General features: G+C 44.0%; 1 protein-coding gene across 4 annotated transcripts; it reads right to left on the reverse strand.

Annotated features, from left to right (window-relative positions):
* Positions 1–122: 122 nt before the first annotated feature.
* Positions 123–27,773, reverse strand: SHC4 (SHC adaptor protein 4). Of its 4 annotated transcripts, none has more exons than XM_039723581.1 (13): positions 27,411–27,773; positions 26,460–27,051; positions 19,636–19,706; positions 14,002–14,065; positions 13,004–13,123; positions 11,887–11,940; positions 9,482–9,533; positions 9,011–9,137; positions 6,823–7,003; positions 5,445–5,505; positions 3,897–4,067; positions 2,183–2,436; positions 123–1,496 (listed from the first exon to the last, which is right to left on the reverse strand). In XM_039723581.1, the coding sequence occupies exons 2-13, from the start codon at positions 27,030–27,032 to the stop codon at positions 1,341–1,343; spliced, it is 1,884 nt and encodes a 627-aa protein (XP_039579515.1). In that variant the 5' UTR covers positions 27,033–27,051; positions 27,411–27,773; the 3' UTR covers positions 123–1,340. The 4 variants fall into 4 exon arrangements, with proteins under 4 accessions (XP_039579515.1, XP_039579514.1, XP_039579516.1 ...); XM_039723582.1 differs by lacking the exon at positions 27,411–27,773 and having other exon boundaries at positions 124–1,496; positions 26,460–26,804; positions 26,903–27,032; XM_039723580.1 differs by having other exon boundaries at positions 26,460–27,773.
* Between the last annotated feature and the right edge of the window lie 28 nt (positions 27,774–27,801).

The raw sequence follows: 27,801 nt of genomic DNA on the forward strand, positions 1-27,801 counted from the left end.
GGCAAACAACCAGAATGTATTCTTTTATGTTGAAGGTTTCCAGCAACTGCTGAACTCCACAACAATTGTCTGCCTTAGGAACTGAGCCGGCAGGCTGGGAGACAGAGAGAATTATGTCTGTTCATGCCAGAGGACATTGCTTGACTGAAATGCACCATTTCCCTCAGGCCATCACCTGGACTACCAGTTCATTCCCCAAATCTCCCCTGCCTTCCTCCAGTCACTTATTAAATCACTGTTTCTTCAACAGGAAGCCAAATAAATCACTGTTCACTCTGAATATAAGATTGTTCATGTTTAGAGTATTTATTGTGGCAAAACAATTAATAGATTTCTTTTAAAAGATTTTTCCATGTTTAGGAACAAATGGACTCTATGTGAAGAGGGGAAAACTATCTTGTTTTGGAAAGAACACTGATAAGGAGACATGCAAAGTTCAAACATCTTTTAAATAGTTTTCTCCCAAAATGTATTAGTTTTGTTCAGCTTTTCTAGTTTGTAAACAACTATGTAATCAATGAAAATATATTTAGCCTACCTTTAAAAAGATGTTTCCAGTATTAAGTGATAATAATAGTAAAATCATATGCAAGACAAAAATATTAAGATCTAGCATGCTTGTCCCTTAACAAGTTCTATTCCAAAATTATATTACATATATTAATTTCAACTTTGTAAATGTTCATAATCTCAAATCTTTGAGTAGTCAGACAGTGACAAAAAATTATTAAGAAACTGGACAACCTTTCTGTATTGTGAATGCCATTCATTTCAAACATTACTTGCTAGTAAAGTGCTGTTACAAGCAAAATGAAATTGTTAGTGTCTATCGAAAGAAGATGACAGTTTAGTAATATTCAAATTGTACTTGTTTTTGGCAAATAGTTAAAAGCATAGACATGTTTGTTTAACCACCCAAAACTAATTCAGTATAAATAATATTGGTTTCAATAATTCTATGCTAAAAGGCACATACTAATGTTCCAGCAGTTCTTTCAAGTGAGCTTTTGTATGTAGAGTTTTAATTGTGCTTTTAAATAGTTACTGATTCAGTATGACCTTGAAAGTGACATTTGTGCATGTCTAAAATACCTTCTCACAAATGAATCTCACACTCTGAAGGTGTAATTTTGTTAAGATTAAGATTATATGTATCTATATAACTATGCTTGTTGATCTCTATAGATCTACATAGATATACACATATACATATATTCATACACACACAAAAGAGCTTCTTCTGGAACAGCAGCAGAAAGTGCAGTCTATACTTTTTTGACTTGTCTTCATAATAGAAAGTTCAGGTATGAATTGTCTTGGGATTTGTGAGATCCAAAGGATTATTTGTGATACTGTGTATGTCCTGTATTACTCTCTTTCCTTACAGGCTGCTTCAAGCTCACTTCACTTCCAGAAGAGATGATTGGCAAATTATTTTCCATGTGATACTGAATAAGATGACCCACACTATCAAATATATGATCTTTGGTTCTCACCTAGTGGAAGGAGCAAAAGAATATATTTAAGGTTAGATTGTTCTTATAACCAGTTGGACATGAGGCTAACATATTAAAATCAAAAGTCACTTAAACCACTGAACTCACTTGAGCAGGATTGTTAGGCAATTCAGATCTATCCTTTGGACCACCATTAGCTCACAAGAAAAGTAGTGGTAAAGTAAAAAGATTGTATGTCAAACTGGGCTGATTATGCACAGGGGAAAGAAATAACCTTTTATTTTTCTCCACAGAAGAGAGATATTTTTCCCTAAATCCCATTGAGGATTACTTTTTTGATTTACTCTCTCCTCAGAAATGTCACTCAAGACTGCTCTTCTGAGCAGAAGAAAGTAAAATTGAAGTAACAACAAACCTTTTTTGTATCCAGAAATTAATAATTAAAGATAGGGTTATTTTTTTCTAGCACTAACTGTTCTCAGGATGTGTTAAGTGTATACACTAATTATCAGCACCTGGACTAACAGTATTTAAGTTCCTCACTGCTACTTCCACAGTACTTCAGTGTTTATGAGTTTTTGAACTTTCAAACCTACTGTAGCCACTGGCTATATTTAAATTAACCCGGATAGAAACAAATCACTTCCACTTCATGGAATGCACCCATGCATTTTGATTGAAATATCTAAGCAGCACTGAAATGTCATTACATGAAATATTCATACCTTGCCCTCAGGATCCACCAAGAGCAGATGCTTTGCCTGCCCTCCCTGAAGTCCACTGAGGACATACTGCCCAGGTGACGTTGTGCTTTCCCGTACCAGAAAATCCCCGTCATTGACTAAGAGGCTCTCTGCTGCTTTCCTGTTCAATTTGCCATGGTAACAATCTTCATTCTTTAGCTGTTGCTTTATTTGTGGCAGAACACAGAGACCAGCTGTGTTGCTTGTGGCACTCTGCTGAACAGGTTCCGGTAATTCTAAAATTAAATGAAAGGGAATGTATTGGACACTTCACCTGAAACTTCATCCTAAAAGGATGCAAGCCAATATCTTTAATAGCTTTTAAAAAATTCAAACAATTCAGTCTTGAAGCAAACCAGCCTTACAGACTGTAAGAATATGCACACATGAATGCTCATGACCCTCCAGTGCATTAGGCAAAATTATCACACCACCTCTTCCCCTACCTTAGATGGGAAAGCCTTTGGTCGCTAGGCAACAGGGATTAGAAAGAGGATTTTTTCTGATGCTGTACTAGTTTGGGGTTACATTTCTTTGTATGAAAAAGTCAAATCTTCCCTGTAAAAACAAGATTTTTGTTGGCTTTTTAGCTTTTTTTTTCCCCTCAAGATTTTGTTTTTCCTTCTTCCTTAACAAGCTCTGAAGAGATTGTCACAGATCATTGGGAGAGTCATGTTGAGTGGCTCCAGCTATGTGCAGGAATGTAAGACAACATAGCCAACGTAGCCAGAAGGGAAGGATTACAGCATGATGCATTTGCTGTTAAAAAACGAACAATTACCAAATGTACTAAAAAAACCGGGTGGTTTGGGATATAGCCAGTCAGACTGCAAATGATTCACAGGCAGGATTCTTCTAAGGAAAATATGAGGATACCACTTCTTCAATGGAATTGTGCAACCTAAGGCTCCTCAGGATATAGGCAGTTCCTTTTAGAGCATGATGCAGTCCCAAGCTGGAAATGTCTCAATGGCCACAGATTTCTTTATTGTATTTCCTTTATTGTCCAGTCCTTTTTCCACTTTCTTGTGTGGAGCCAACTCTGACAGAGAAAACACTGAGTGGGAAACCATAAAAGGCAAAGCTAATAAAGTATATTCAATAATAAGGACAATCAGTAGCAACTATATAATCATTTAATGGATATCCACCACTTTCAGTCCATAAATCAAGTTTGGACATACATTTAATTGATACCACAAATCAAACTGTTTGATTTAGAAATTATTGGATGAGATTCAATGGTCACTTATGGAAGAGCTGAGAAAAGACAGTCACAATAATTCCACTTTAGCCTTGCATGCTACTGCCTGTGAAGCAAAGGCATCTGAGGTCATCTCCACCTTAGAGTGGTTAAGACCTTGAACATGCAGGAGAAGCTTCTTCCTTGAGGCAATGTGCAGTCGCTCCTACCATCCTAAAGACTTGCTTTCCAATACCTGTGGCACTCCATTCATTGTCTTCAATGAACTACAGAAGATGAAAGGTTACTCTGCTGTTTTACCCTCACAATTTCTGCTCTTTTATCCCTTTTCTCTTGAATCTAACAAGAAAAAAGAACAAGCAGGACAGATTTCTTCCCCCCCATCTTTTCTGTATTTCTTATGGGAAACCCAAATCTTTCAGCATGCAGAGAAACGAGAAGCCCCCCTCCCAGCAGTGCTTGGACAGGTGTGGCGTGGCAAGGGGAACCTACTGGCCTGGCGCAGAGGGCTCCCAGGGCTCTGTGCTGCTGCTGGACCTCGGGCTGCAGAATGCAGGGGCTGGGTGTTGATGTAACATGGATCATCAAAGAGATCTGCTTTGTAGGCAGGTTTCAATGAGGATGCCTCTTTTATTGTCTTCTGTGATCTCTCATCACAATTACCTGTAATTAGCATATAGTATACAGTATGCACAGATTTCTTTTTTTTTTTTAACTCAGCTTTAAGTAACTGTAAAAGCTGAAATAGGAATGATGTTCTTTTTTATAGCCCACTAAAGTAATTCAGAAGGAAAATAAAAATGCAAATGAACTTATTGTTTCATATGTCTAGAAGGTACCAGGTCCAAAAGTAATTAGAATGAAGTTTTCAGAAATGTTCTGCACTGGTCCAGTTCTGCTTCAATCAATGTCAGCAGTGCACCCCCCACAGACTGGAAAGAAATTAATACATATCCTTCTACAGAAACACAAACCATACATGTTATTTGTTTCAAAACCCTTTCCTTCCCCTCTGCACCACAAAAAGAGCTTGTGGGAAGCTGAGCAATTCTCTCTCTTGCTATTCTGGTGGAGAAGGGAGAGATGGAGGAGATTGGTGCTTTGAGGCTCTGCCTGGAGAGCCCAAGCCACATCTGTCAGGTTAGGATCCAAGCCTAGGAACAGGATAACAGAATATCCCCTGCAGGGTATGAAAATAATAGCACTTCAGCTAGCCAAATAGCAGGCATATTTTTGCTCTTCAACAAACGTTTTATTCATAGATCTATTCATTCATTCTTTTATTTGTTCACCCTCTCTTTGTAGAAACCATTTGATTATCCTTTCCTTGAACTGGAAATAACACAAGAAACTGAAGTATCCCCTACAGACAGTGTAATGGATCACTTCAGAGCTGGGCAGGTGGGAATTCAGAAAGGACCTCATTGTGCAGTGAAAGAGAAAGCTGAGGAAATGTGCTCAGGGCATCAGCTGTGGCAAAGGAAGTCCAGAAAGGGATGGAGGCTGATATCTCCTGGGGTCCCTGAGAGCAGACTTTGCTAAAGGCAAATTGATCCTGGGTACAAAGCTGCCTAAGGCAGGGGAAGGGCACAGTCCCACTGAGAAGCCAGGGAAGCTGGAACCCAGGGGCCAGGCTCTGTTGGAAAAAAACAGTGCTGATACTTTGGATCTCATTGAGCATTTGTAGGAGAAGGGATATATTCAGAGACTGATAAGTAATGAAGTATCTTCCTTTTTCAAATGGTATGAAGAAAGGGAATAAAACAACAAAGAGTATGAAAGAGAATTAAAAAAACAAAGAGCTACTGTACAGTATCATGAGAAGTAAAATGAGTAAGTCTGCCAGCAGACATGAAGATAGATTAGTGGCCTTTAGAAAAGCTGTAAGGCTTTTTTGTCTGCCCTCCATGTAGGGAACTAAAAATGACCCACTAAGTAGAACACTTTTCACCATTGTATTGAAAGCCAAGGGACAGCTCTTCCAGGCAGCCTGCCCTGGTTAATTCTGCATATGCATGAGAAGGAAAAGAGAGTACATACCCACAGTTTTGTTTTCTTCTGGACAATTTTCATATATATTGATGAAGGTTGGACTGCCTGTCTGCAGAAAAATTTTTTAATCAGTCACATAAAGTAGTCCCCTAGAAAAACTCAGGTAACTTCAAAACATCCATGCATTAGTTAATAGACCTACAGGTAATTAAACATGTTCTTCACCAAAAAATTCCCATCTCCTCAAACAACATTTCACACTGATACTCTCATTTCTTTAGATGTCACATCTGGACTCCAATATGAGTGTCATAACTGCCCAGTAATGTATCTAATGTTTAGTATATATACAGTATAACTCCTAGGTAAGAAAGCTCAGATTTTCTAGTAAGTGTTCCTCATCATAAAATCAACTACAGTATCATGGTTTGAAAGTGAAATGGTTACTATATTGTCTGAGCAGCACTGAAAGAGAAAGGAAAACCAAAAAGTAACACCCCATGGGAAAAGGGCATTAGCGTTTACATGCAGGATAACTCCGTGCAACAACATTGGTGAGCATCAGGTGCAAACTCTGGATACAGTAAAACATTTTTAGAATTAGAGAACTGTCGGGGAGGTGGGGACCTGATATGCAGAGTATGGTTCATGTCAGCAAAAAATGGATGGAGCAGTAGCACAGGAACACACAGCAGCCCAGGAGCAGTTGCCACCAAACATAAATAACACCTGGGAGCAGCAAGTTTTTAGACAGAACCAATTGGATTCCAGCAGGCACATCTGAGTGTGCTCCCTCTGAGCAAAGTGGTGGTGCCTTCTTTCCTGTGTGGGGAAATAATGGTGCTCCCAAGGCCTCACACAGCAGACTCTGAAATCTGTGCAGCCAGTCTGAGCTTGGCTTGTTTTACTCCCTGATTGGTTTTCATTTCCCACTATGCCAGACAAGAGCCACAGATATCTTTTGCTGATTTAACAGAGTTTCTTGAAACAATCCAAGAGTAATGAATATTGCATATATATTGCAATCAGTCAACGTTGTATGTATAAGTTGTAGAGCATAATGGACAGGATGAAATATTTATTAGATCACAGAATAGGGAGCCAGGAGGTCCCAGATTTTGCAGATGTTCTCTCCAACAAGCCATTTAAATTGGTATCTATTTTCTTCTCAGAGCTAATGAGTGAACAAGGGAATATTACTTGATCTCCTGAAAGTACTCTAAGGACAAACCAGTTAATATTCAGAAAGTGCTTTGGGATTCAATTATGTACTAAGCATCATTAAATCTAGCCTAAAAAAACCTTTTCCCAGGATAATCAGGACCTGGTTCTGATGTTAATGCCATGCTTTAACACCACAGAAACATTTTAATATTCATTCCCATAATAGGCAGCGAATATTTATCCCAGCAGATGCTGTACTTACTGAGCAGTGCTGCTTTTTGCACTGGGCAGGACACTTAGCCCTGGGGTCTGTCTGCGCTTTCATTCGCATGTCTAACACTCCGCCGGTGGGAGGCTCCTTCCCTGGAATTTCGTTGTAATATTCATGATGATCCTCCCTCTCCTGTGAATTCCCAGCTGATCCATTAGCATTTGCTGCCTCACTGAAAAAAATATGGGGGAAAAAAATAAAAGAAGCATCTGATGTAATCAATTGCTTTCTAGTGTAGGCAAGCATCCGCAGTGTCTGCACAACACACAATACACAGATCCACCATATGGAGGCTGTAAAGGGCTTTGGGCTGGAACTTTCAGAGCTGTTTATTCTTCCTGAATTAAAAATAGTCATGACAGTTTGGGATAAAGGGAGGTACAGCCATTTCATTAGCACCAGGCAGCCTAGATATATTTTCAAGTCAAAGAAAAGGTAAGAGGAATCTACTGAAACTTTAAGAATTCCAACACATTGTTCATTAAGGTATCAAAATGCTGACCATAAAAATAATTCTTATGGCTTCTTGACTGAACTCTGTAAACCTAGAGATTACTGGGGGGTGGTCAGACTTAAAGAGAAAAATTAAAACATCACAGCATTTAGTCAGACAAGCCTGCAACTGTTCTAGAAAATCGAATATTACTACCAAAAAAAAAAAAAAACCCAAAAAACCAAAAGGTAGCTGTCCTCAGAGACATTTACCCTGATTTTAATAGCCACAATCAATATTCTGGCTCAGCTTGAAGGGAACACTGAATGACATGAAGAAGAGCACACAATGTTTTTTTTGAGCTAAACCAGAATGATGATAGTTTAAATGTACAGCTGATACACTGCAAAACAACTAGGTGCTTCCTGTACTGTCTCCGGTCCCAAAATAAAAAAACTCATCTCAAATCTTACTTCTCTGATTAACAAGAGTATAATTGGATAAAAGGCCATGAGCAGGAAAGAGATAAAGTTCAAGTAGTTGATTATGTGATATGCAGTGCAAGTATTTGATTATGTGATTCATAGTTGTTTGGAAGGGAGTGACTCATTCACACAGCAATATCCGACTCCTCTGCCCAAGGACCATTCTCAGAGGCTGGCTGTGGGTTATGCTCAAGGAGGAAATCTAATTACACTGTTCCATTTCTCCCTGCTCCTATGCTGCTTGTGACATAACCTAGCAGGATTTCTTAGGAATAAAAGGCTTTTCCTCTGGTTATTTTCCCCAGGAAAAACAGCCCAGTTTTAGCAGTGGAATGGCAAGAACCACCATATACATTGAAATAAATATAAATTGAAGTTGTATTTATGCAATAAAACCAGCTCTGCTGTGATGCAGAGGCCCTGTTCCAGTGACACTGCCTGCCCAGGACTCCTGTGCTCAGGGTGCAGGTAAGCAGTGCCACAGCTTTACCTACTCATGAGAAGTAGCAGGCAATCAAATTTGGTGTTACAGTAAAAAGAAGCCTGAGAAAAATAGACATGGCTAATCTGTGAGGAGAGCCACAAATTAGAGCAAGAATTGTGTCCCCAGTGCAATGGAAGAAGGGTAATTGAAATGGGGAATTGTGGTCCAGAAATTAATCTAGGCCTTGTATTTCAGGCAATGTGCAGAGGACAGGGCTTCACACTTTAAAATGCCAGGTGGTGGCTGTGTTTATTTCAGTTCATGAGGGTGATGTAAGTTATGCCAGGTGAAAACTGAGGCTGCTGCCAGAACATGAGCAGAATAGCAGAAAGGTGAATTAAAATGGCTTATTTCCCCACCACACACTTTCCAGAGCTGAAGCAAGCTTAAACTTGGCACAGGTCAGGATGGAGCTCAGTCTCTGTATGTGTGTGTGTCTGTCTGCTATTTATAGAGCTGAACTTACTTGGGCAGAGTAATTTGAACATTTGTTCAACTTGCATGACTTAAAATAAGGCTGCTTTCTCTAAGGAACAATACAGCTTAATTCTATGTTCTGCACCTGTACAAATGTCACAAAAATCAGTGGAGTTCACTGGAGTAAGCTAATTTTAGTGTCTTATACACTGCACATACAGGCATACATTTGAATCATCCTATGTCCTGAAAGCATATTCAAAGCATCCTACTTATGGATCACTCTTTGTAGTGTATTGTTTTCCTGAAAAGTACGAAAGAGAAGGAAACTGCCAGTTAAGTGACTGAGAATGTGCTGACCTTTCATTAGATGTAACCAGGCTAGATGGGTTCTTCAGGTACTGTCTGAACCGGAGCTCAAAAGCCTGCCCTATGGTGTTGATCACCTCCTGTGCCATCCCATTGGGACACTCCAGGATGTGGCATGCTGAAAAGAGACACCTCACTTTAATTAAGTAAATGCAGTTCATACCAGACAGTAGAGACTCAAGCTATACTGCTTATAGCAAGGCTCCTACCCCTCCATGGAGGCAGCAGCTAGTACAGCTTTAGTCTGACCTGCAGATTCCCACTTCATTGCACAAAGAACATGACATTTAAAGCCACAGCCTGCATATTATTACCCCTAAAAATACAGCAAAGCCATAAATTGTGCAGAGTATTGAGCTGAGTTCAGTAGCTTCCTTATTTAGCAACTCAAACAACTCCTTGTTACATACAAATAAAGCAATCATATAAGCACATATAACAATTGGAAGCTTGTTTCAATACCTCTCTGATTAACAGGGTCTTTTGCTACATATGCCACGTAGTCTGTTGTATCCTACAGGAAAGAAGACAACAAATGTCTTTAATATTTTAATTATGAACAATCCTACCACCACAGCACAGCAATTGCATATAAATAGATACATTTTTAGCTTTAAAATGCATGTTTCTTTCAGGGAAAAACAACCAGAGGTACAAGCAAAGTAAGCCAAGGAAAATATCAATGACACACTGGTGGCTATCAACACAGCAATTGTCCCATATTCTTTTTCTTCTAAAAAATGCACTAGACAATTTGTCATTCTTTGGGTCTTGAATAAACCATGTATTCAATTCCAGCTCTGCAACAGGAGTAGAAACACAACGGGTGCCTCATCAGCAGGCAGTGCTGCTCCTTCCAGTGCTCCCATGGAGCTCAGAGCCTTTCCCATGTAACACATCAGGGCTGTGTGACTGCTGCTCACAGCTTTTGGCTGGGACAGTCCCTACCAGAATCACTGGAAGATAAAATAGAGCTAGCAACCTGCAAAGGACGAGGTTCCAGTGTTCCCAATTGGTAGCAATAAGATTGAGTTTTGAAGGCATCTTAGAGAAAAGTTAAACTTTAAAATTACGCAGAATAAAATGGGTATCTGATCTCAATTGCTGCTGCCCAATTTTAGTCTAGCTACAATCAGGTTAAATTACTCTGGATCTCAAAGCTGCTGCTGAGATCAGACAACCTCAGTATAATCAGTTTTCTGTTTCTGATTCTCTTTCTAGCCAGCACTGAAATAATCCTCTTTTTCTAGTCAAATTGAAAAGGGAAGTGGAATAGAAAAATTAACATTTCTAATGATACCACAAAAGCAAAGAGTGGCTTGATAATTCAGTGTTACAGTCAAATTGGTGAGGTAATGAATAACATTCTTTTAATTATTAAAGATGCATTTTGTTATTTTGGATCTTTAAGGTGGGACAGGGAAAATGCAATTCACAGCTTAAAGGCATGGTTCTCTTGAGAGAAGATGCAATCAGCTGGCAGGAAACAAGGCCCCATTTGCAATATGCACAAAAACAATCATTTAATAATTCACAATGAATGACACAAGAGGCAGGTCTTAGGGCTAGCAGAACTTGTCCTAGATATTTTTTTTTTAATCACTAAAGCAAAACAAGCTAAATATTTCTTATGTGTCTAGTGAACTCAATTTCCTTCCTTTTCCTTTCAAGTTTTTCTCAAAGTTCATAAATATTTCAGGATAGATATTTTAAAATAAATCAGATCTAGGGAGTGACTAGAAACTCAAGTAACTGGAGCAGCACCTGCTATTTTTTATGTCTTTTTAATGTTTATGTAGATGCCTGGAAGATTTTGCTTTAAAATAAAGCCAGAATAGGCTTAATTATCAGGCAGAATACTGCTACTCCTTCACAGCCCAGAACAACACTGAACTTCACTTAGACCCTGAATATGGGGCAGGTGGAAAGACAGGTCCTGTGGAAACTGTATCCCATTTTAAATGAAAGGGGAATTTTGAAAAAATTAACTGAACAAGACAACAAAATTGCCCCTTATGTGAAGGGCCATTAGATTTATAGTTACCACTGATGAGCAAGGCCTCTATTTTACATTATCCTCCCAGTAGGAAGTGTCAGCAGCTGCTCCACCAAGCCCATTTCCTGCAGCACATCTGTGTGCACACACATCTCCTGCTGGCCCTGCCATTAAGCACTGACCAAACCCAGCCCTGTGTAGCCTCTGAAATCTGAAGTCACTGTGCAAGACCAGTGCAGGATAATAATATAAAAAACACTAAAAAAGGTAAACAAGCCCTGAGGAATTACTTATCCAATGCAGATAGATGCAATCTGGGTTGCTGCTTACAATCATTATAGTACAGACTCTGGAATAGAATAAAAACCCTCTGACTTGAAAACATCCATGACTGCATGGCAGTGGCACTAGGAAGAACAGCTCTATCTGCAGGAAGAAGGTGGTTATGCTACATCTGTCTCACAGGAGCTGTTTGCTTGAGTCAAAATTAATCTAAAAATTTAGAGGTGCCAGTGCTGACAGCTTTTATGACAGGTATTGGATCACAGGGACCACTGAACTGATCAGTTCCTATGTTCACATGCTTATTTTCAGATCCCCAAGTCAGAGGGCTTTTGAATGGACTGACACTCACTGATGGGCAACAGGAAAGTTAACTATGTATCTATTAAATAAGCACTGAGTCACTATTCCACCTTTCCTTTTCAATGTCAGTCCCCCAGTTTTCTTTTATTACTGCTCATGATCCAGAAGGGCAGTGTACTCTGTTAGTGCTTGTGGAAGGAAAGGATGAAGCAAAGCATTTGCAGGTAACAATTATTACATGAGTTTACTATACCTGCAGAAGTATATTTTATAAATCAATACTTACTGGGTCACCTCCAGAAGCAAATGAGATGGACTGCATGTGATGGTTGGCAATAATCTGAAAAGCACAACAGGCTAATTAAACATGCTCTTGGGCCACACATTGGAAGACATCAGAACATATGTCTTTAAAGAACAAGCAAGTAAATTCACAACAATCCCATTTATTAATTTATGCATGTGTTGTTTAGGAAGGAAAGAGATAAAAATAGGAATATTTTTTACACTACCTATTCATGTTTAGCAATGTCTAGATCCCTGAGAAATCTTCCTTAAAGGGTCTTCAGAATTAATTCAACCCCCGACTTCTAATTGTACCCAAAAGGAAGGAAAACCTGGTGTCCTAATCCCCTCCTGGAACAGATGTGCAATGGACAGGAGACCTCTGCACCACAGACAAATCCCTAGGAGCCCCTTGATGCTCAGCATGGCACCAGCTCAGTGCAGCATTCCTCAGAGCCAGTGAGCCAAAATGACCTCCCTGATGTTCCCCTGCTCCAGCCTGGAGCCAAACCTGCTGCTGGCCCAGGGTGAGATCATCCAGGGAGTGATACCAACAGCTGAGGGAGGAATTAGGTGGGCAGGACAAAGATCCTTATCATATCTGCCAAGAAGGAAGGGAGCACAGCCCAGCTCCAAGCGAACCCAGGCTCTCAGGAACACACCTCAATGGAGCCTAAAGCCTTTACACAGTGTAATTGATTGTACACATGTATGATCCAGCTGTAAAGTAGCTTTGAATGACACCAAAGCCAAGCTCTGACTTAATACCTATATAATTTTTTTTCCTCCTAAGATTTGTCAGAAACTACAGTCAGGACTAGTGCCTTGTTTATTAGGCACTTTACAGGCAAACACATCCAGAGAAACAATTTGCCAAGTGCTCAAGGATCCCACCCCACGGAACACACCATCATGAACAAAAAGGACCTGTGCTGTATGTCAATTCCTCCAAAGTGTTTTTAAATTCAGAGACAACATGTAATTCAGCTTCACCAGGCATGCACAGGTCTGCTGAAGGGTGCTGCATTCCCTTTGAAGGGCACAGCCTTCCCTCAGAAGCCACAAATGAGGACAAAACTGTAGCATGGAGGAAAGGACACTGATTACATGTATCCTACCTGCTGTGTGTCAGCATTAATCAAAGTGAGGCTGCTTGTTGAAATGGTCAGCTTTATGTTCACGCCAGAAAACTGAAGGTTACTTTTGCCAAGTACAGAAGACAGAAACTTCACTGGAGGCTTTGAACAAAGAAAGAAAAGAAAGAAGCTGTCAGCTCAGTCTGTGAGGGGCAGAAACATATGAAAGTCAAGGAGGTTTTATGGTATCTTGTTGAGACTTTCAATGGAGCAAGGATAATGGCTTGATCAAATGCAAATAGATCTTCTAACAAACATCAGCTCTGAATGCAATACTGGAAGGCATAGGTTTTATGTCAATAATGAGGAAAAAAATCCCAGTGAGCTAAATGTTATAGCTGGCTCAGTAATTCAGAATGTGCAGTTTTCTTTCTGAACTCTTCTTTGTTTCCAGAGGATGAAGTGTTTCTGAGTAAAGCAAGAAATTCTCTCATGTATTCCTCTTTCAGGAGCAAGTTCATTCCTCCTGAGCTCCAGAGTTACAGAAGGAAATCAGTAAGTTCTGCTGGACACCACCCAACAGTAACCACTGATGTTGCCCCTCACTGCATCCCAGTTAGTTAATAAAATCCATTACACACTGCCATTTTAGTTTAATGTGTTTAATATATAAATAAGCAGCAGATAATCTTCCAGTGAATTAGCTCCCTCTTGCAAACCAAAAACAAAGCCAACCCAATTCCAATAGTTTAGCAGCCAAAGCCTAAAACTTGTAAAGCACCATGCACTGCAAGGGCTGGTAGAAGCAAGAACTCTGGGCAAAGCCTTAATCCTGAGAAAAATAAAGTAGGGCAGAGCCTCAGCCCCAAACCAAAGAGGCTAAACACCCTACTACCAGCACTTCCATGTTATCCAGGCTGCGTTCAGATGGATTAAAATGCACTAATTCCAGCATGGGCTGAAGCCTGTTAGAGAATCATGTATCCAGCTTATCAAAAGCAGATATAGAAAAATAATTGCTGAGCTAAAACAGGATTTACCTTCCGCTTCTTTATAGCTCCATTTGTACCCGACACAGCTTCACACAGTCGGCTTATTGCTTCCCTGCAAATAAAAAATACAGCACAAACCATTGGATCATTTCACATGCACCATCTGTAGCAGAGCCAGCAACTCTGCAATTTATTGTTATCGGCCCATTTATAAACTCTTAAATCTTCTGGAAGGTCTCTCGCAGTTGTTTTTCCTTCTTCTTTCCTCCCACTGTTAAAAAAAAAATAAAACAAAAAACAAAACCACCAAACAAGCAAAAGAACTATTTAACAAAATACAGTGATTCAGCAGCCTGGTTTGGATTCTTTTTCTTCATCAAACCTATCCATTTCACCTTATGAAAATTTATTTCATAAAAAAACTTCAACCAGAAGACAAGCAACCTAATACCTCCAAAGTCCTTTTTTCAGAATGGTTTATAGGTCCCTTGCATGGCAGGAGGGGCTCCTCCCAGCTTAATCCTTCCTATTTAGCACAGCAGGTGCATGCTGAGTGAGCCCAGCTGGGTTCTCTGATTGACTTTCTGGGGTTTGGGATTTCTTTAAAAAAAAAAAAAACCACAACAGAAGAAAACCCAAAACAATACCCCCCTCAAAAAAAAAAACAAAACAAAAAACCAGAAAAACAAAAACAACAACCACACAACAACCCAAACAACAGTGGAGGGGTATAATCAGCTTCTCCAGTTCTGTTTCAGAGCTATCAATCCATATCTATCTCTGGTAGGAACTTCCAAACTAGACCTCTCTAGCCACCCATTCTCCTCTGCAGGCTCCTCTCAGTTCAGGCAGCAGAAGGGTAAGGCTTAATGCACACATAGTGCTCATTTCTAGATGAAAGATAAATCCACACAGGATTACAGAGTGCTGTGCCTGTTTTCCACACTTGAACAGGGCACATTCTGGCCTTTGTTCAGGCAAGTGACTGGTTTGGACACACAGCACTGATGGCCATGGCCAAGGTCAGCACAGCAGCTGGGACAAAACCTTTCTGCTGGCAGCTACAGCCTTTCCCTCACTGATAGCTACTGCTCTGAAGCCAACAGGAAAATGGGCTGGGGTGTGCTCAGCACGTTTCCATACTGGATATCCCAGTTGGAGCCACAGCCCCGGCGCCTCCAGCTGCCCTGGCCCTGTCCCACAGGGGCTGTGGTGTCCTCAGGGTGAGGGTCCCCTATGGGGCACCTCCAGCCTCAGCCTCTCTCTTGTAGCTGAATTCAGATTTACCTTCCAAGGATGGGATTTGGTTTGGTTCTAAAGGGGAAGGGAGTTTGTTTAATTGTTTGTTTGTATTATTGAATTATTATCCAAAGAGGTAATTAGGAAACGAGCTGGTCGGGAAAGCTTGGCTGTTTCCAGATCCCAGCGTGTGTGTGGGAGGAAAACACCACTGGCCTTCACCTCCTGAGTAATATTTAGTCCAGAAGGGCTGAAAAGTATCAGGAGAGCACACAATGACAAGAGGCTCCAGCCAGGTATGTCCCATGAAGGAGTGCCCAGTGAGGAGTGTGGGCCCCAGGACCCTGCAGGTGAGAGAGGAAGTAAAGCCAGCCCAGCACAGGTGAACCCCAGAGTCACTGCTCAGTGCCCCTCAGCTGCCACACCAGTGGGCTGTGTGATTGTGATATACACTGAGGGAACACACTGAGAAATTCAACCTTGATGCTGTCAAATGAATGGAGACCTCACCCACAGCAAGATATAATTGATATTTTCTGAGTGAAAACAGCAGGGAAGAAAAGGGGCCTCATTGTGGGTTACACAAGATCAGAAACCCAGCCTTTTAAACACTGACCCTTCTTAGCATTTAAAAGCAAAGTACTTCCCCTACACAACTGAAAATATATTTTATTAAGCAAATTTCTGATACCCTTCTTGGTTAGCTCCTGTTTTATTTAGCTGTTACCAGGAGGAAAGCCAAACATGACAAAAAAAAAAAAAAAAAGAGGAAGACATCCTGCAGGATGATCTTGCAGATTCCAATAATCAGCTTGGAAAATGAGAACTCATCTTCTCATTCAATATTAAAGGAAATTAAAATCAGAGCCAAGACATTAAGGCTACTTGGAGCCTTCAAGTCTAGCCTTACCTAGAAAGAAAACCAGATACAGAACAAATTGGGAAAACAGGGAAGTTGTCTCTTTTGGTGACAAATGAGTTATTGCACATGTCAGGCAGCCCATGTGAAACCAAGAGTTGTAGGCAGAGTTGCCAGCCACAGAGCCTGTTCTTGTACAAGCCAGTGTGGTGGCTGCCCACTTCACCATGCTCTGAAGCAACTGTCCAGTAAAAAGAAACCAAAAAGTAGCAAACCATTTCCATGTAGTAGTTTCTATTACCTGTCTTTGGTAGGGGAAATAGCTGTACAGACATTTCTTGCTGCACACCTCTGGGTGATTTTCTAAGTGATCTAACAAAACTTTACAAATATTATTTGAAAGGTGTGAAAAGCAGGAGTTTGGTAACACCTGCTGCTAAAACTGAACACTTTTTACATGCAGTCATTTCCACAAACTAGAACCTGCACCTCACACTAGGAAGAAAAGAAACTCTGGATGCACCCACGATAAACCAAAATGAGTGCCCCATTTTTGGCATCCATAAGCCTTTAAACCAGCTTTTTGGGATTTTTTCCAGGCCCACTCAGAAGTCCGGTCCGCAGGTTTTCCCTGGGTCTGCAGCCTGGAGTGAGACCTGTGGCAGACACAGCTCCTGCAGCTCCCAGAGCGTGCCCCTGAGGGAGGGCGCCTGTGGGCAGCAACACTGAGCCACTTTGTTTATTGTTCCCCCAAAACCAGAATAAAAGACGAAAGATGGGCTGATGTAAGCAAGCAAGCATGCTGTTGAGGATTTGCTTTTAAGCATCTAGGGCCCTGCCTACACCATGTAACAGAAAGGGATTATGTGGCTCAACAAAGTTGAAATTAATCTTCCAAACAAAGTCAGCCTTCTTCCAGCAGCCCTCCCTGGCTGCACATTTCAGACACCCTTCACCCCTCACTGCCTGACCATTTTTGAGTTTGCAAGTCAATGCCCCAATCCACAACCTCTTTTCCCAGAAATGCCCAAATTTGATGACTAATAACCAGCTTGATTTAACAGAAATGGCAAATGTGTAAGAGGAAAAGAGCTGAATGGCTGGACAAGAGAAGCACACATTAGGGTCAGCAAAGGCAGGACCTGCCACAGCACAAGGGTGACAACCCAAACATATCTTGTATCCAGAGCAGCAAGCACAGGCTAACCATTACAAAAAAATTACAAACACCCTCAAGCAGAAGAACCTGTTAGACTTAGTGTTATTTTTTGGTGTTACTTTGGTCATCTACATGGAGTTCGAGATCACAGATTTCTGCATTATCTACATGTTATCTACACGTTATGTTATCTACATGGAGTTCGAGATCACAGATTTCTGCAAAATGGGAGGGATGTCCCTAAGAAAAGTCAGGTCATGGGCGGGCAACAGCAGAGCTGGAAAACTTGCAGTGGGATCTCCTCTGCCAACCTCCTCTCCCCACAGCCAATTTTAGATACCATGAGGTAACTAAGCATGTACATACACATAGAGCAGGGCAGGGTGCAGACATAATTAGAGACCCTTTCTACATCACTTTAAAACAGAAGATGCCTCTTTGTTTAATGAAATGCCATCAAAGTAAAAATATTTTTTACCCCAATTCAAATAACAGGCATGGTTAAAGTGGGGTAATTTCCAGCAGCTCCTTGGTTGGTGCATTGTGCGTGTGTCTATAAACTCACTCCCCCGAGAGAACAATAGGGGAATAATCAATGTTATCTTTGCTCCAGTCAGCTTGTCATCGATCGAACTTTAAAGTCTGCATGTGTGAGCTCAGCACTTCAGCATTTGGTTTGCAAACAGTTTAAGTTTTGAATTTCTCATGCACAAAAGAGCCCGTTAAGGTCAGCAGTGGCATTTTTTTTAGGTGATGGAAACATTTCCATTGTTAAGTTTTGACACAGTTCTGCTTAACAAAACCTTACTATCTAGCCCAAATTTAAGTTGGCGTGCTCTTGTCACGCAGTAATTCATATTCATTATTTTCCTGACAAACCAGCCAAAGCTTTGTTCTGTTAGCACAGCAGCACACACACCTCTTGCAAGCAGGAGATAACCTCGCCCTCTGGCTGAGCTGTGAAGAACATAGTGGCCTGGGCTGGGTGTACTACGTGGCTCTTCTTGGTGTGTGAAGGACCTGCCTGAGGGAAGTATATTGGTATCTCAGGCACTTCTTCATTCACACATGCAGGAACTGGACAAGTGTGTGCTTATACCAGTTGTACATGTCCATAACTGCTGGTTTTGAATATAAAACAAAGGGGACAGCTTTCAGGTGAAGTCTATAGGCATTGAAGGATTCGTGTTTTTCAGTTCCTTTCAGCTAGTAAGTCTGAGAGCCAACAGGTATAAATGTAACACTATTCCCTCCACATTGCTTTCCTTTCTCCATGAATTTTTGGATACAAACCTGAGGAAGCAAAACAGCATTTGAAAATCTCCCTCCAGCAGGAAGAAAGAGCTGGGCAGGCACAGAAAGCCTCAGGCACACTCCTGGCATCCTGAGCATGAACTATGCTAGAAAAGCAGCTGAGAGGACAAGGGAACATGTCTAAGTCCAGGTGAAGATAACCTGCAGCCACCCACCTCTCCAAAAAGCTGTTGGGTGCCTGCTGGGGCTGCCTGGCACTTGTCCTGACTGGTGGACCATGAGGACTCAGAGCTGGAGAGAAGGTGATTGTTTTGAAAATTCAAACACTCCCGTACTGCCAGACTTACAAGAATAAATGTAAAAAGAAAATTGTGCTTTTCTATTTCTGGCAGGACATTTCAGCCACCCCACAGGTGTAAGGATACTAACAATCTACACTCAGAAACTGACAATAACCTGCAATAGAAGTTGCAAAGTTCTCAAAAGACCACAAAATATTTCACATTTTAACCACATCCCCAGCTGTATCTGAGAACAAAACATTAATCCTTTTCTGATTTGCAGCCTAAAAACTTAGGCTTGCAGTACAGATGGAAACAGCTGTATTTCAACATGTTTTCCTTGTGACTCCACTTCCAGCTGAGGCTGGTCTTGGTGCAGATGGGGTCAAGCGATGTCATACATCTGATAAAAACTCCTTAGGTGACCTTGCTGGATTGAGGGACTGATGGCACTTTCTGCACCAGGTGGGAAGAGGCATGACAGAGACATCCATGGTGTCCTGGCTCTCCAGCCTGGCCCAGCAGCACCAGTGGATTCCCAGTGCCCTGGGAGAGCCGTGCGGGCAGCGCTGAGCCACGTGCACAGCCCAGCTGCTGCTGGGCCCCAGCTGCTGGGGATGTCTGCTCTGTGCTGCCTCTGCAGGGGGAGGCTCTCTGAGCAAGGACTGGGAGAGAAATTACACCTGTGCCTGAAACAATTCATTTTCCAATGCAAATAGCCTATTGTAATGATCAAATAATTCAAATCGTCACTTAGGAAAAGACAAAACAAAACATGCAAACTCCTATTCAGAATTGTCTCAGAGCTTGGCACGCACCCTCAGCTTTATACAAAAATTAGCACTTGGGCTTTTCATTCTTGGTCTGAATCTCAGTTTTACACCACCTACCTGGTGACTTGTGTTCGTGTGCCAAAGTCCAGGGATCTCATTGACTGCAGCACTTCAATACAGCCCATGTACTAAGGAAAACAGACAGAGAAAAGGGAGGACTGTTAATATCTGGTACACAAGTAAGAGGAGGATCACAGGAGGAAGCAAATGTGATTATTGTCCACTAAGTTTATGCAGAACCACAGTCTAAATGGAAAATCAAATCAGCCATCCTAAAGCTGCTTCCTAAATAGATCTTGTTTTACTAAAAGTGTAGAGAAGAGCAATAAAGATACCAACGACTTAAACACCATAGCACAAAAAAAAAAAAAAAAAAAGGCAAAGCACTCTGGGGATACAGAATCCAATTATTCCTTTTTTTTCCATTTCTGCTTACTCTCAGTTATTAGGCTGTGACACTGAGCTGGGAGGAATACATGAGGAAATACTGGAGAGAACAGAATCCTCAGGAGCAGAGAGGCTCTGGAAGCCCCTCGAGACCAATGCACTCAGAGCCCCCTGCAGAAGGGCTGAGTGTCCCTCCAGAGAGGAGGAGGCATTACAGGCCACAAGGAAAACCACTGGCTCCACACTGCTACATGTCTGATGACAAATAACCTCTGCAGAAGATGAAGGATGTGAAGTTGCAATTCCAGCTTATAGCAACAGCTCTTAAGAGCCTACACTATAAACTGACCTGCTTTAAATTAAAGGCTGACTGCCACACTTCTGTTGTATGGGACAGAGCTGGGGCCTTTTCTACACTCATTTGGGATTTGTATAATACTATTTCTCAGAAATATCAAGGATGTGATGGAATATTCCCAACCATATCTTACTAATCCTTCAGCATGTCTATGGATGTCAATCTCTCTGTTGTTGAAGCAGTCTGATCTCTTCATTTCAACAGGCTGGCACAGGTCTGGGTCTCTCATTTTTCCTCTTGGGACCATCCTGCAGTGCTCACACAGTGCCCCAGGGCTGCAGTCACAGCATGCCTGTGCAGACCTCTCCTGCAGGAAGTCAAAGCCTCTGGGACACAGGGACAACTTGGAAAACCCAGGCAGGGCCAGGCATACTCTGTCCCTGGTCTGAACGGATGGAGGGGGCATTCTGTGTCAGAGAGAGGTACCATATTTAGTTCCTCTGCCTCACTTTGCCTGTAAATCAATTTTTCTGCTGGGCCATTCAGAGAGGGTTGGATTTAGGTATCTGTTTCAGCTTTGGAGACTTTCAGAAATAAGTGTGTGAAAAAGAGAATGTTATATGTGCAGTCAGGGATTCCACAACAATTGTATTATCCCTATTTTGCTTTTTTTCCAGATAGCAATATAACCCTTGGGAGAACTCCAGAATTAGGTCAGAGACCTGGAAGGACATCAATAAGAATCTGAAAGGTTGGCAGAACTGCTTCCCTAATGAACATTTAATGACTTTGAGAGCTATCTGCCTTGTTAAAGATATTCCTGCTTAACAGGAACAAAGCAAATGTGGAAAATATGTCTAGAGCCTCAGCTTGTAGCACAGCAACGACCTCTGATCCTACAGTATAAGGTCAAGCATCCTGTAAGCTGGTTGGCTGCTCCTCTATCCTTGAAAAAAGAAAAATTTAGAGAAGTAGGTGAGTCATATGCTGACAAGTGAGTCCCCATTGCATCCTGAACAGATGCGTGGGAAGCTACTCTAAGCAAAGATGAAAAATCAATATTAGGTTTTTGCATAAGTGACCCTGAGTGAAGCTGAACTTATCAATGATTCACAAAAGACCTTTTTTTTTTTCCCTTTAAAAGCCTGAGTAGGGAAGTGCATTAACATGGCACCTCACTGCATCTCTCATTTATTTTAGCTGTCGTTGGTTATCTGAACTGGCACAGTTGGAAATGGCTGAACCTTCACATGGCAGTATGAGGGCACAGAGAACCAGCAGAGCCTTGGGCAGGGGGAAGTGTGGGGCTGGGGCAGAGCAAGTCAGGGTCACAGAGCCTGGGAGAAGCTTATGGAGCACACAAAAGGACAATGGGATACCAGAAGCCCATTCAAGAAAACAAAAGATGCTCTCCAAGGAGGAAAAAAAAAAAAATAAACAAAAATATTAACCCTTCCATAGCAAAATATGAGAAGCAGCACAACCAATGCATGACAAGAAGGGGAAGGCAGCAGAGAAGAACAATGTTTGTCTCAGACTTCTGCACCCAAACTCCAGTCCAGGTGATGCCCCCACTCCCCGTCCTGTACACCCCAAACAGCACATGCCAGGAAAACATAAATGGGCTTTGGTGATGCAGGGTCAAGGCCAGCTCCATCTTTCCTGCTGCAGGGAAGGTTAAAGCAAAGCATGAGCAGGGCAGCAACCACAGGTGCCTGGGAGAGGAAGCCACAGCAGCCCACAGCTCTTGCTCCAGTGCAAGCTATTCACCAGGTGCTTTTGTGAAAACTGGGTCCAAAGGTGGTGTACAGGGAGGGGTGTTCATCTTCTGAAGCCCACAGAGAGGGGCAAGGCCCAGTTCACTGAGCTGCTAGGCAAGCTGGGGGAAGCTGGACACTGGCCCAAGGGTGCACTAACCAGCCTGGGACAACAAGCACAGATGTCACTGCAGAATTCAGCTACCTACAGAGAAATAGAACAGCAACAGTGAAACAAGCCAAGTGCTGAAGACCTGACATCACTAATGAAAGAGGATGCTGAACCCACTGTTCTGTCAGCAGCAGGATGGAGAGCTCTTGCCAAGACAAGCAGCAGCTCTTAGGAAGGAAAGGAAAGGAAATACTCACTGGCCCCTGCTGGAAAGGGAGCGGCCCCACCAATGTGCAGAGATATCCCATCTGCCTGCAAAGGGCTGTGAGAGCACTGGCACCAGGGACTGCTTTGTCCCTTGGTGTTTGAGCACAGAGGGTGATCTGGTGCTGGCTTGCGTTTCCCCACACCACCAGGAGAGAACAGCAGCTATTGAAGATGCACACACCTTTCCACATCTATTTAGTGAGATGACAGAAAGTGACTGCAAACAGGATGAGGGACTGTGTGGGAGGAGATGAGCAGGCACCAGGCAGGGCCCATGTGAATAAGCAGCACATGGCAGGACAATGCAGAGGGCCAGGCTCAGGAACCTGTTGTGAGATTTCCCTGCTTTCACCCTCGCAGGAAGGTAAAGTGCTGTCTGCCCTCCATGGACAGCACTAGAAGCTAGCCAGGGATGTGGGGAAGGAGCAGAGCATGATTACTGTAGTTTTGGTAGGGAAGTTTTCCCAGCCCTTCCTTAGATGCTGCCTGAGGTAGCCTTGGGCTGAGAAAGTCACTGTGTCCACTGGGAAGCAGGGACCACCAGAGCTCCCCTGGCAGTGGCACTGCTCCTGCCAGCACACAGACTGCACTGTGCCTGTTAGCTCAGCTCATCCTGCCTCACACAGCAGGGCTTACGGGCTGGGGTAAGTGCTCTGTAACTCCGTGAGCAGCCACTAGTCAGGCAGCTAATGAAGATCTTTGGCCCAGGTTTGCGTCCTGCCAGACATTCAACTGGCTCATTGCTCAGCCTGAACCACACTGGTTTCCTCCAGCAAACACCAACCCCATCCAGATCCAAAAGCAAAGCCAGCAGAAGCTCTGCCATCCCCACCACAGGAAGCAGAGAGGCCAAGGCAGCCCAGAGCAGCAGTGCACACCAGTGCAGATGTGGGTGGTAGCCCCAGGGCACCTGTGAGACAGCTCAGGCAGAACCAGCTGGAAAACAGACTAGCTACCTTCAAGGACTAAAAGAGCCCATTAAAGATCATTAAGCACAAAAAGCACACTCTCCCAACAGTTTGTCAGTGCTAGCCTAACTCTCCTCATGTTCTTGCCCTGCTCTCATCTCCCCCCTGCAGCAGCAGTAGCGGTGCAGACAGACAGACAGACAGGCCCTTGGTCTGTTCCACTCCTCATGCCCACGCAGCACAGCCTCTTCCCTGAGGGCAGCAAGCCAGGGCTTTTTGTGAAGACGAACAGCTTTTGATAAATGAATTTTTTTTCTGGGAAAGTCTGACCCTTTCATTCACAGGTTTTCAATTTTTAAATATATCCTGACGGGGGAAAAAAAACCCAAGGAAAAATCATAAATACAGACATGTAGAAATATTTGGGTTTGTTTTCTGAAAAAAACACTTTCTGCAGCACTGCACTCAAGCCAGGTCTCTAACAGAATGGTTCCAATCCTCCCCGTCCCTGCTCCCCGGCTGTGATAAAGCGAATGGCCTGAACACATTCCCGAGGGATCGGTTCCCAGAGGCGCGAGTGCCCCAAAGCCCAAACCCCGAACCCCAGACCCGGCAGAGCCAGCACCGCCCCGGCCCCCCCGGCTCGTGATTCACGGCTGCGGCTCCGAGCCGTGAATCACCGGAGCGCTTCTCCTTCCTGCCCGAGCGCCTGGCTGTTTATTCACCACGGGCCATGCAGAGCAGCTCACGGAACGGCTGCAGCTGAAACACCACAATATTTCCCTGCCCTGAACATGGAAGAGCCGCTGGTGGCACCCAGGACCAGGAAAGGGCTGCGCTGGACCCCCTTCCCCACAGAGGCAAGGAGAAGTGCCCCAGGCTGACCTGTCGCATCCTCCAGGGACACTGCAGGGCACTGGTGCCCACGTGTGCTTTCGGGGTGCAGTTCATGCAATTGTGATCTACCGTGCTGGAAATGGTCAGGCTCCTTTTAATCTAGAGACAGGAGACTGATTTGAGACATACATGGTGGCATATCATTCATATCTGTATGCATTCACCACCAAACCACTAGCACAGGTTTATATCCACCTGCACATTGCTAAAAGCCCTTTAAGACAAAGGATGCTGCAAACAACCTCTACCATATTATTTTAAAGTATAATTGTATTGTAATGAAATATCTGGCAATAGTATTTCCTTTTCATATTTTAGTTAAATATTTTTTTAAAACAAATCATCTTTCAAAGACTCATGCTTTGATTTAAGCTCAGGTACAGAGCCTTACTCCATGTTAGGTCCAGTAAACATCATCCTTGCTGTTCTCAGAGAAACCACTGATGCAGGACAGTGCTGAGAGACAGATCTTATCCTCCTTCTCAGCAGCAGCCACTTCCCTGGCACTCCCCAACAAGCAGGAGAGAGGATAGCAAGTGCCCCTTGGAATACTCCTCAGGCTCATCACAGCCATCACAAACACCAGCAGGAAAGAGAAGTGCCATGGCCACTGTGGGTACCATTCAGAGACAACCTCAGCTCCAGATGGGCAGCACTGTGGGAAGGTTTTTAACAGGTAGAAGGTTTTTAATGGGTAGAAGGTTTTTAACGGGTAGAACAAGGACATGGTAAATATCCCCCTTGTAACGGCTGCAGCAATCCCATACAAAGGATGTTTTGAAACACAACAGCATGAGAATCAGAGTTGTCCAGGCTTCTCTTAAAAATATTAGTATTTGGGCTCTTTGTCACTTATCCTTTGGGAGCATTTTGGGGGACCAGGTGCTATTATGGGTCTCAGCTTCCTCAGCAGGCCCGGGTGACACGTGGCTGTGACACAGGTGCCCTGTCACCACCAGTCATGCCTGGCCACAGCTGCCTCCCCAGGGGATGCAATGAGCCCAGCATGGCCCCTTTTTAAAATAACACCAAGAACATTTCTGCCTCACTCCAGTCTGCAGGGGACAGCTTCTCCCCTACGACATTTCTTTGATTCACCTCATTATTGCCTTTCTAAAATAACTGTAGATCCTCTCCATGTAATTGCTGAATCCTCCTCATACTCTGATTAAGCTGCTAAGGCCAAAGATCTCTGGCAGCAGCAGTCCCAATAACGTAGACCTGACCTGCCTCCTAACAGGGTCTCTGTGGAGATCCTAACAGGGTCTCTGTGGAGATCCCAGCAATCCCAAACCCCAGCAGGGCACAAGAAGCTGCATGGGGAGAGTGAGTGCCTCCAAACACACGGGAGGGAGGGCAAGGGCCAGGGCTAGAGGGTCAAGCAGCTCGCCCAGCCCTTGGTCTCTTGGCCCCACTTTGCCTTCAGGTGAGACCATCCCCCTGCACTGTGGTCCTGCCATGCTGCAGTCCTGGCCACTTCCCAGCCCTTCTGAGGCTTCAACACCAAATCCTGAAGAAGCCTGGTGGTCTGTGGGGAAATGAGTACCTTGCTCATCTTCTCACCTTGCACATCCTCTTTTGCTGAAACACCCAAACCTCCATGTTACTTATTTACCAATTTGCTGTGCTATTGAAAGGGCTAGTTGAAAAAACCATCAAGATTTTGGCTGGGACATGTCCGCAATGTTCTTGCAGCTCTCCTTGGGCTGGTTCCTGCAGGCCCAGAGCCATGGGAGCAACGTATCAGGAAGCTGAAGGGAAAAAACGTCTCCCTGTTGCATTGTGAGGCTCCTGCCAGTGAGATAATGCCCACAAAAGGGAGACCAGCAGAAAACCATACTGGAAATACAACCTGGGCAGCGCCTGCCCCACAGCCTCCCTGACAAATATGTCAGCAGCATGGGCCAGAACGCACCTAATGCCTGGAGCTGCTCTCTGTGAGGGATGGGAGGCCCTTGCATGGGCCTCCTTTTCCCTCCAACATGCAGAGTAACCTGTTTTAGCTGCAGCTCGGCAGCACTCCTCACAGTCTACAGACAGTCCTTCGGAATGGGATGTTGTGTTACCTCTGGAAGCAGCTGGGGTGCTTTTAGCTCCCTCATCTCAATGCCACAGCCCTGTGTACACCAGCAGACAGGAAATACATGGGAGAACTCAGTGGTTTGGGGCATGGACTCTAGAGGCAGGAAAATGGAGGCCACCCAGCAGCCAGCTGAGCTGTTTGCCCTGTCAGAGAATGGGAGCCCAGTACTCACCCGCACGCTGTAGGTGGTTCCTGGCTCCTGGCTGCACGTGCTGTCAGTGCCCTGGGCCAGGCCCCTGTCCTGCCTGCCCACAGCCGCGGCCTCCTCGGCGCAGTCCCCCGCTGCCTTCGGCGCTGGGAGCAGCCTGTCCAGCTCGGGCTGGGGGTACGAGGCCGACAGGCAGCTGACCTCCGGCGAGGCCGGGCTGCTCGGGATGGTGACGCACTCCGTGAGCTTAATTCGTGGCACCTCTTTGGCTCCCAGGCAGAAACTCTTCAGGCCCGGCAGACTGGACGGGTTGGCAAGTTTGATGTTGGCCATCCGGGGGATCAGCGTGCACAGCGTGGTGCAGGTGTCCTGTGGCCCCAAGGAGACATCTTCCGTCAGCAAACTGGGTGTTGAAGGATGGGAAGAGGAGGAAGAACCTTTGATATTTAAAGACGTATTTTGTGTACCTTCATCTAGGGAGGTTATGGAATCATTCCTGAACCGGCTGTACTTAGCCCTGTGCAGCATTCCTGGATGTCTGAACAACCCTACATACAGGACGTGTCCACCGAGGCTCTGCTGGCTGCGTTCTCTCATAGCCTTGGCAGGTCTGCAACTGGATATTCTTGCATAAATTAGCTCTTGTAGATAAATTATGTGGAAATCAAGCAAGTCAAAATTTTCAAAACAGAAACCTATTGGATATTTTTGCTGACTCCCTCTTGAATGGTTTATTTTCCTCAAAGAACAAGGCTCAAAACTGCATGGACATCTGGCATTTTGTAAGCAGAAATAAAAGCAGCATACAGGAAAGAAGAAGAGCCACTATCCAAACCTGCCTTCATTGCTGCCTCAAGCCAGGCACTAAATCTCACCTAGCTCTGAAGATTCACAGCTGTAGCATCAATAATTGCAGAGTCCTGGCTGCAGCGAAAGCTCAAGCATATTCCACACAAAGCAGAGCAAGACAGCTACCAGCCCAAAGGTATTTTCAGACCGGCATGAACCCCGTAAGGTGCCCGGCTCTCTGCACTTCCACCGCCGCTGCCCCAGAGGCGAAGAGCATCCCTGCGCTGCAGCTCCTGCCCCGCCGTCAGGCACAAACCCAGGATTCTTTCGAAAGACACTGAGCAGCGTCGGTCTCGCTAATTCCTGCTGGCAAGTCCATCAGCACCATGATAATCCCGAAGCAGCGGAATATTGCTGCGGCTCCGGGGCCGTTTCCCGCAGCGCCCGGGCCGCCCCCGCCGCCGCCGCCGCCGCCGCTTTTATGAATGAAGTTTTTGTGAATGGGCTCGGCGCGTGCGGGCGGGCAGCGCCGTGAATGGCGCTCGGCGCGCGGCCGCGGCCCGGCGGCCCCCGGGGG

The sequence above is a fragment of the Passer montanus genome, unplaced genomic scaffold, assembly GCF_014805655.1.
Source record: "Passer montanus isolate IOZ18808 unplaced genomic scaffold, ASM1480565v1 scaffold5, whole genome shotgun sequence".
Taxonomy (NCBI): domain Eukaryota; kingdom Metazoa; phylum Chordata; class Aves; order Passeriformes; family Passeridae; genus Passer; species Passer montanus.

Bases quoted from the DNA above. Each gene is read 5' to 3' on its own strand.
- SHC4 (XM_039723581.1), bottom strand. From the start codon at position 27,032: ATGAGAGAACGCAGCCAGCAGAGCCTCGGTGGACACGTCCTGTATGTA. The intron at 9,138-9,481 runs GTATTGAAACAA...GTCTCTTTTCAG, and splicing joins AGACCCTGTTAATCAGAGAG to CATGCCACATCCTGGAGTGT. The intron at 1,497-2,182 runs GTATGAATATTT...TCCTTCCACTAG, and splicing joins TGGTGGATCCTGAGGGCAAG to GTGAGAACCAAAGATCATAT.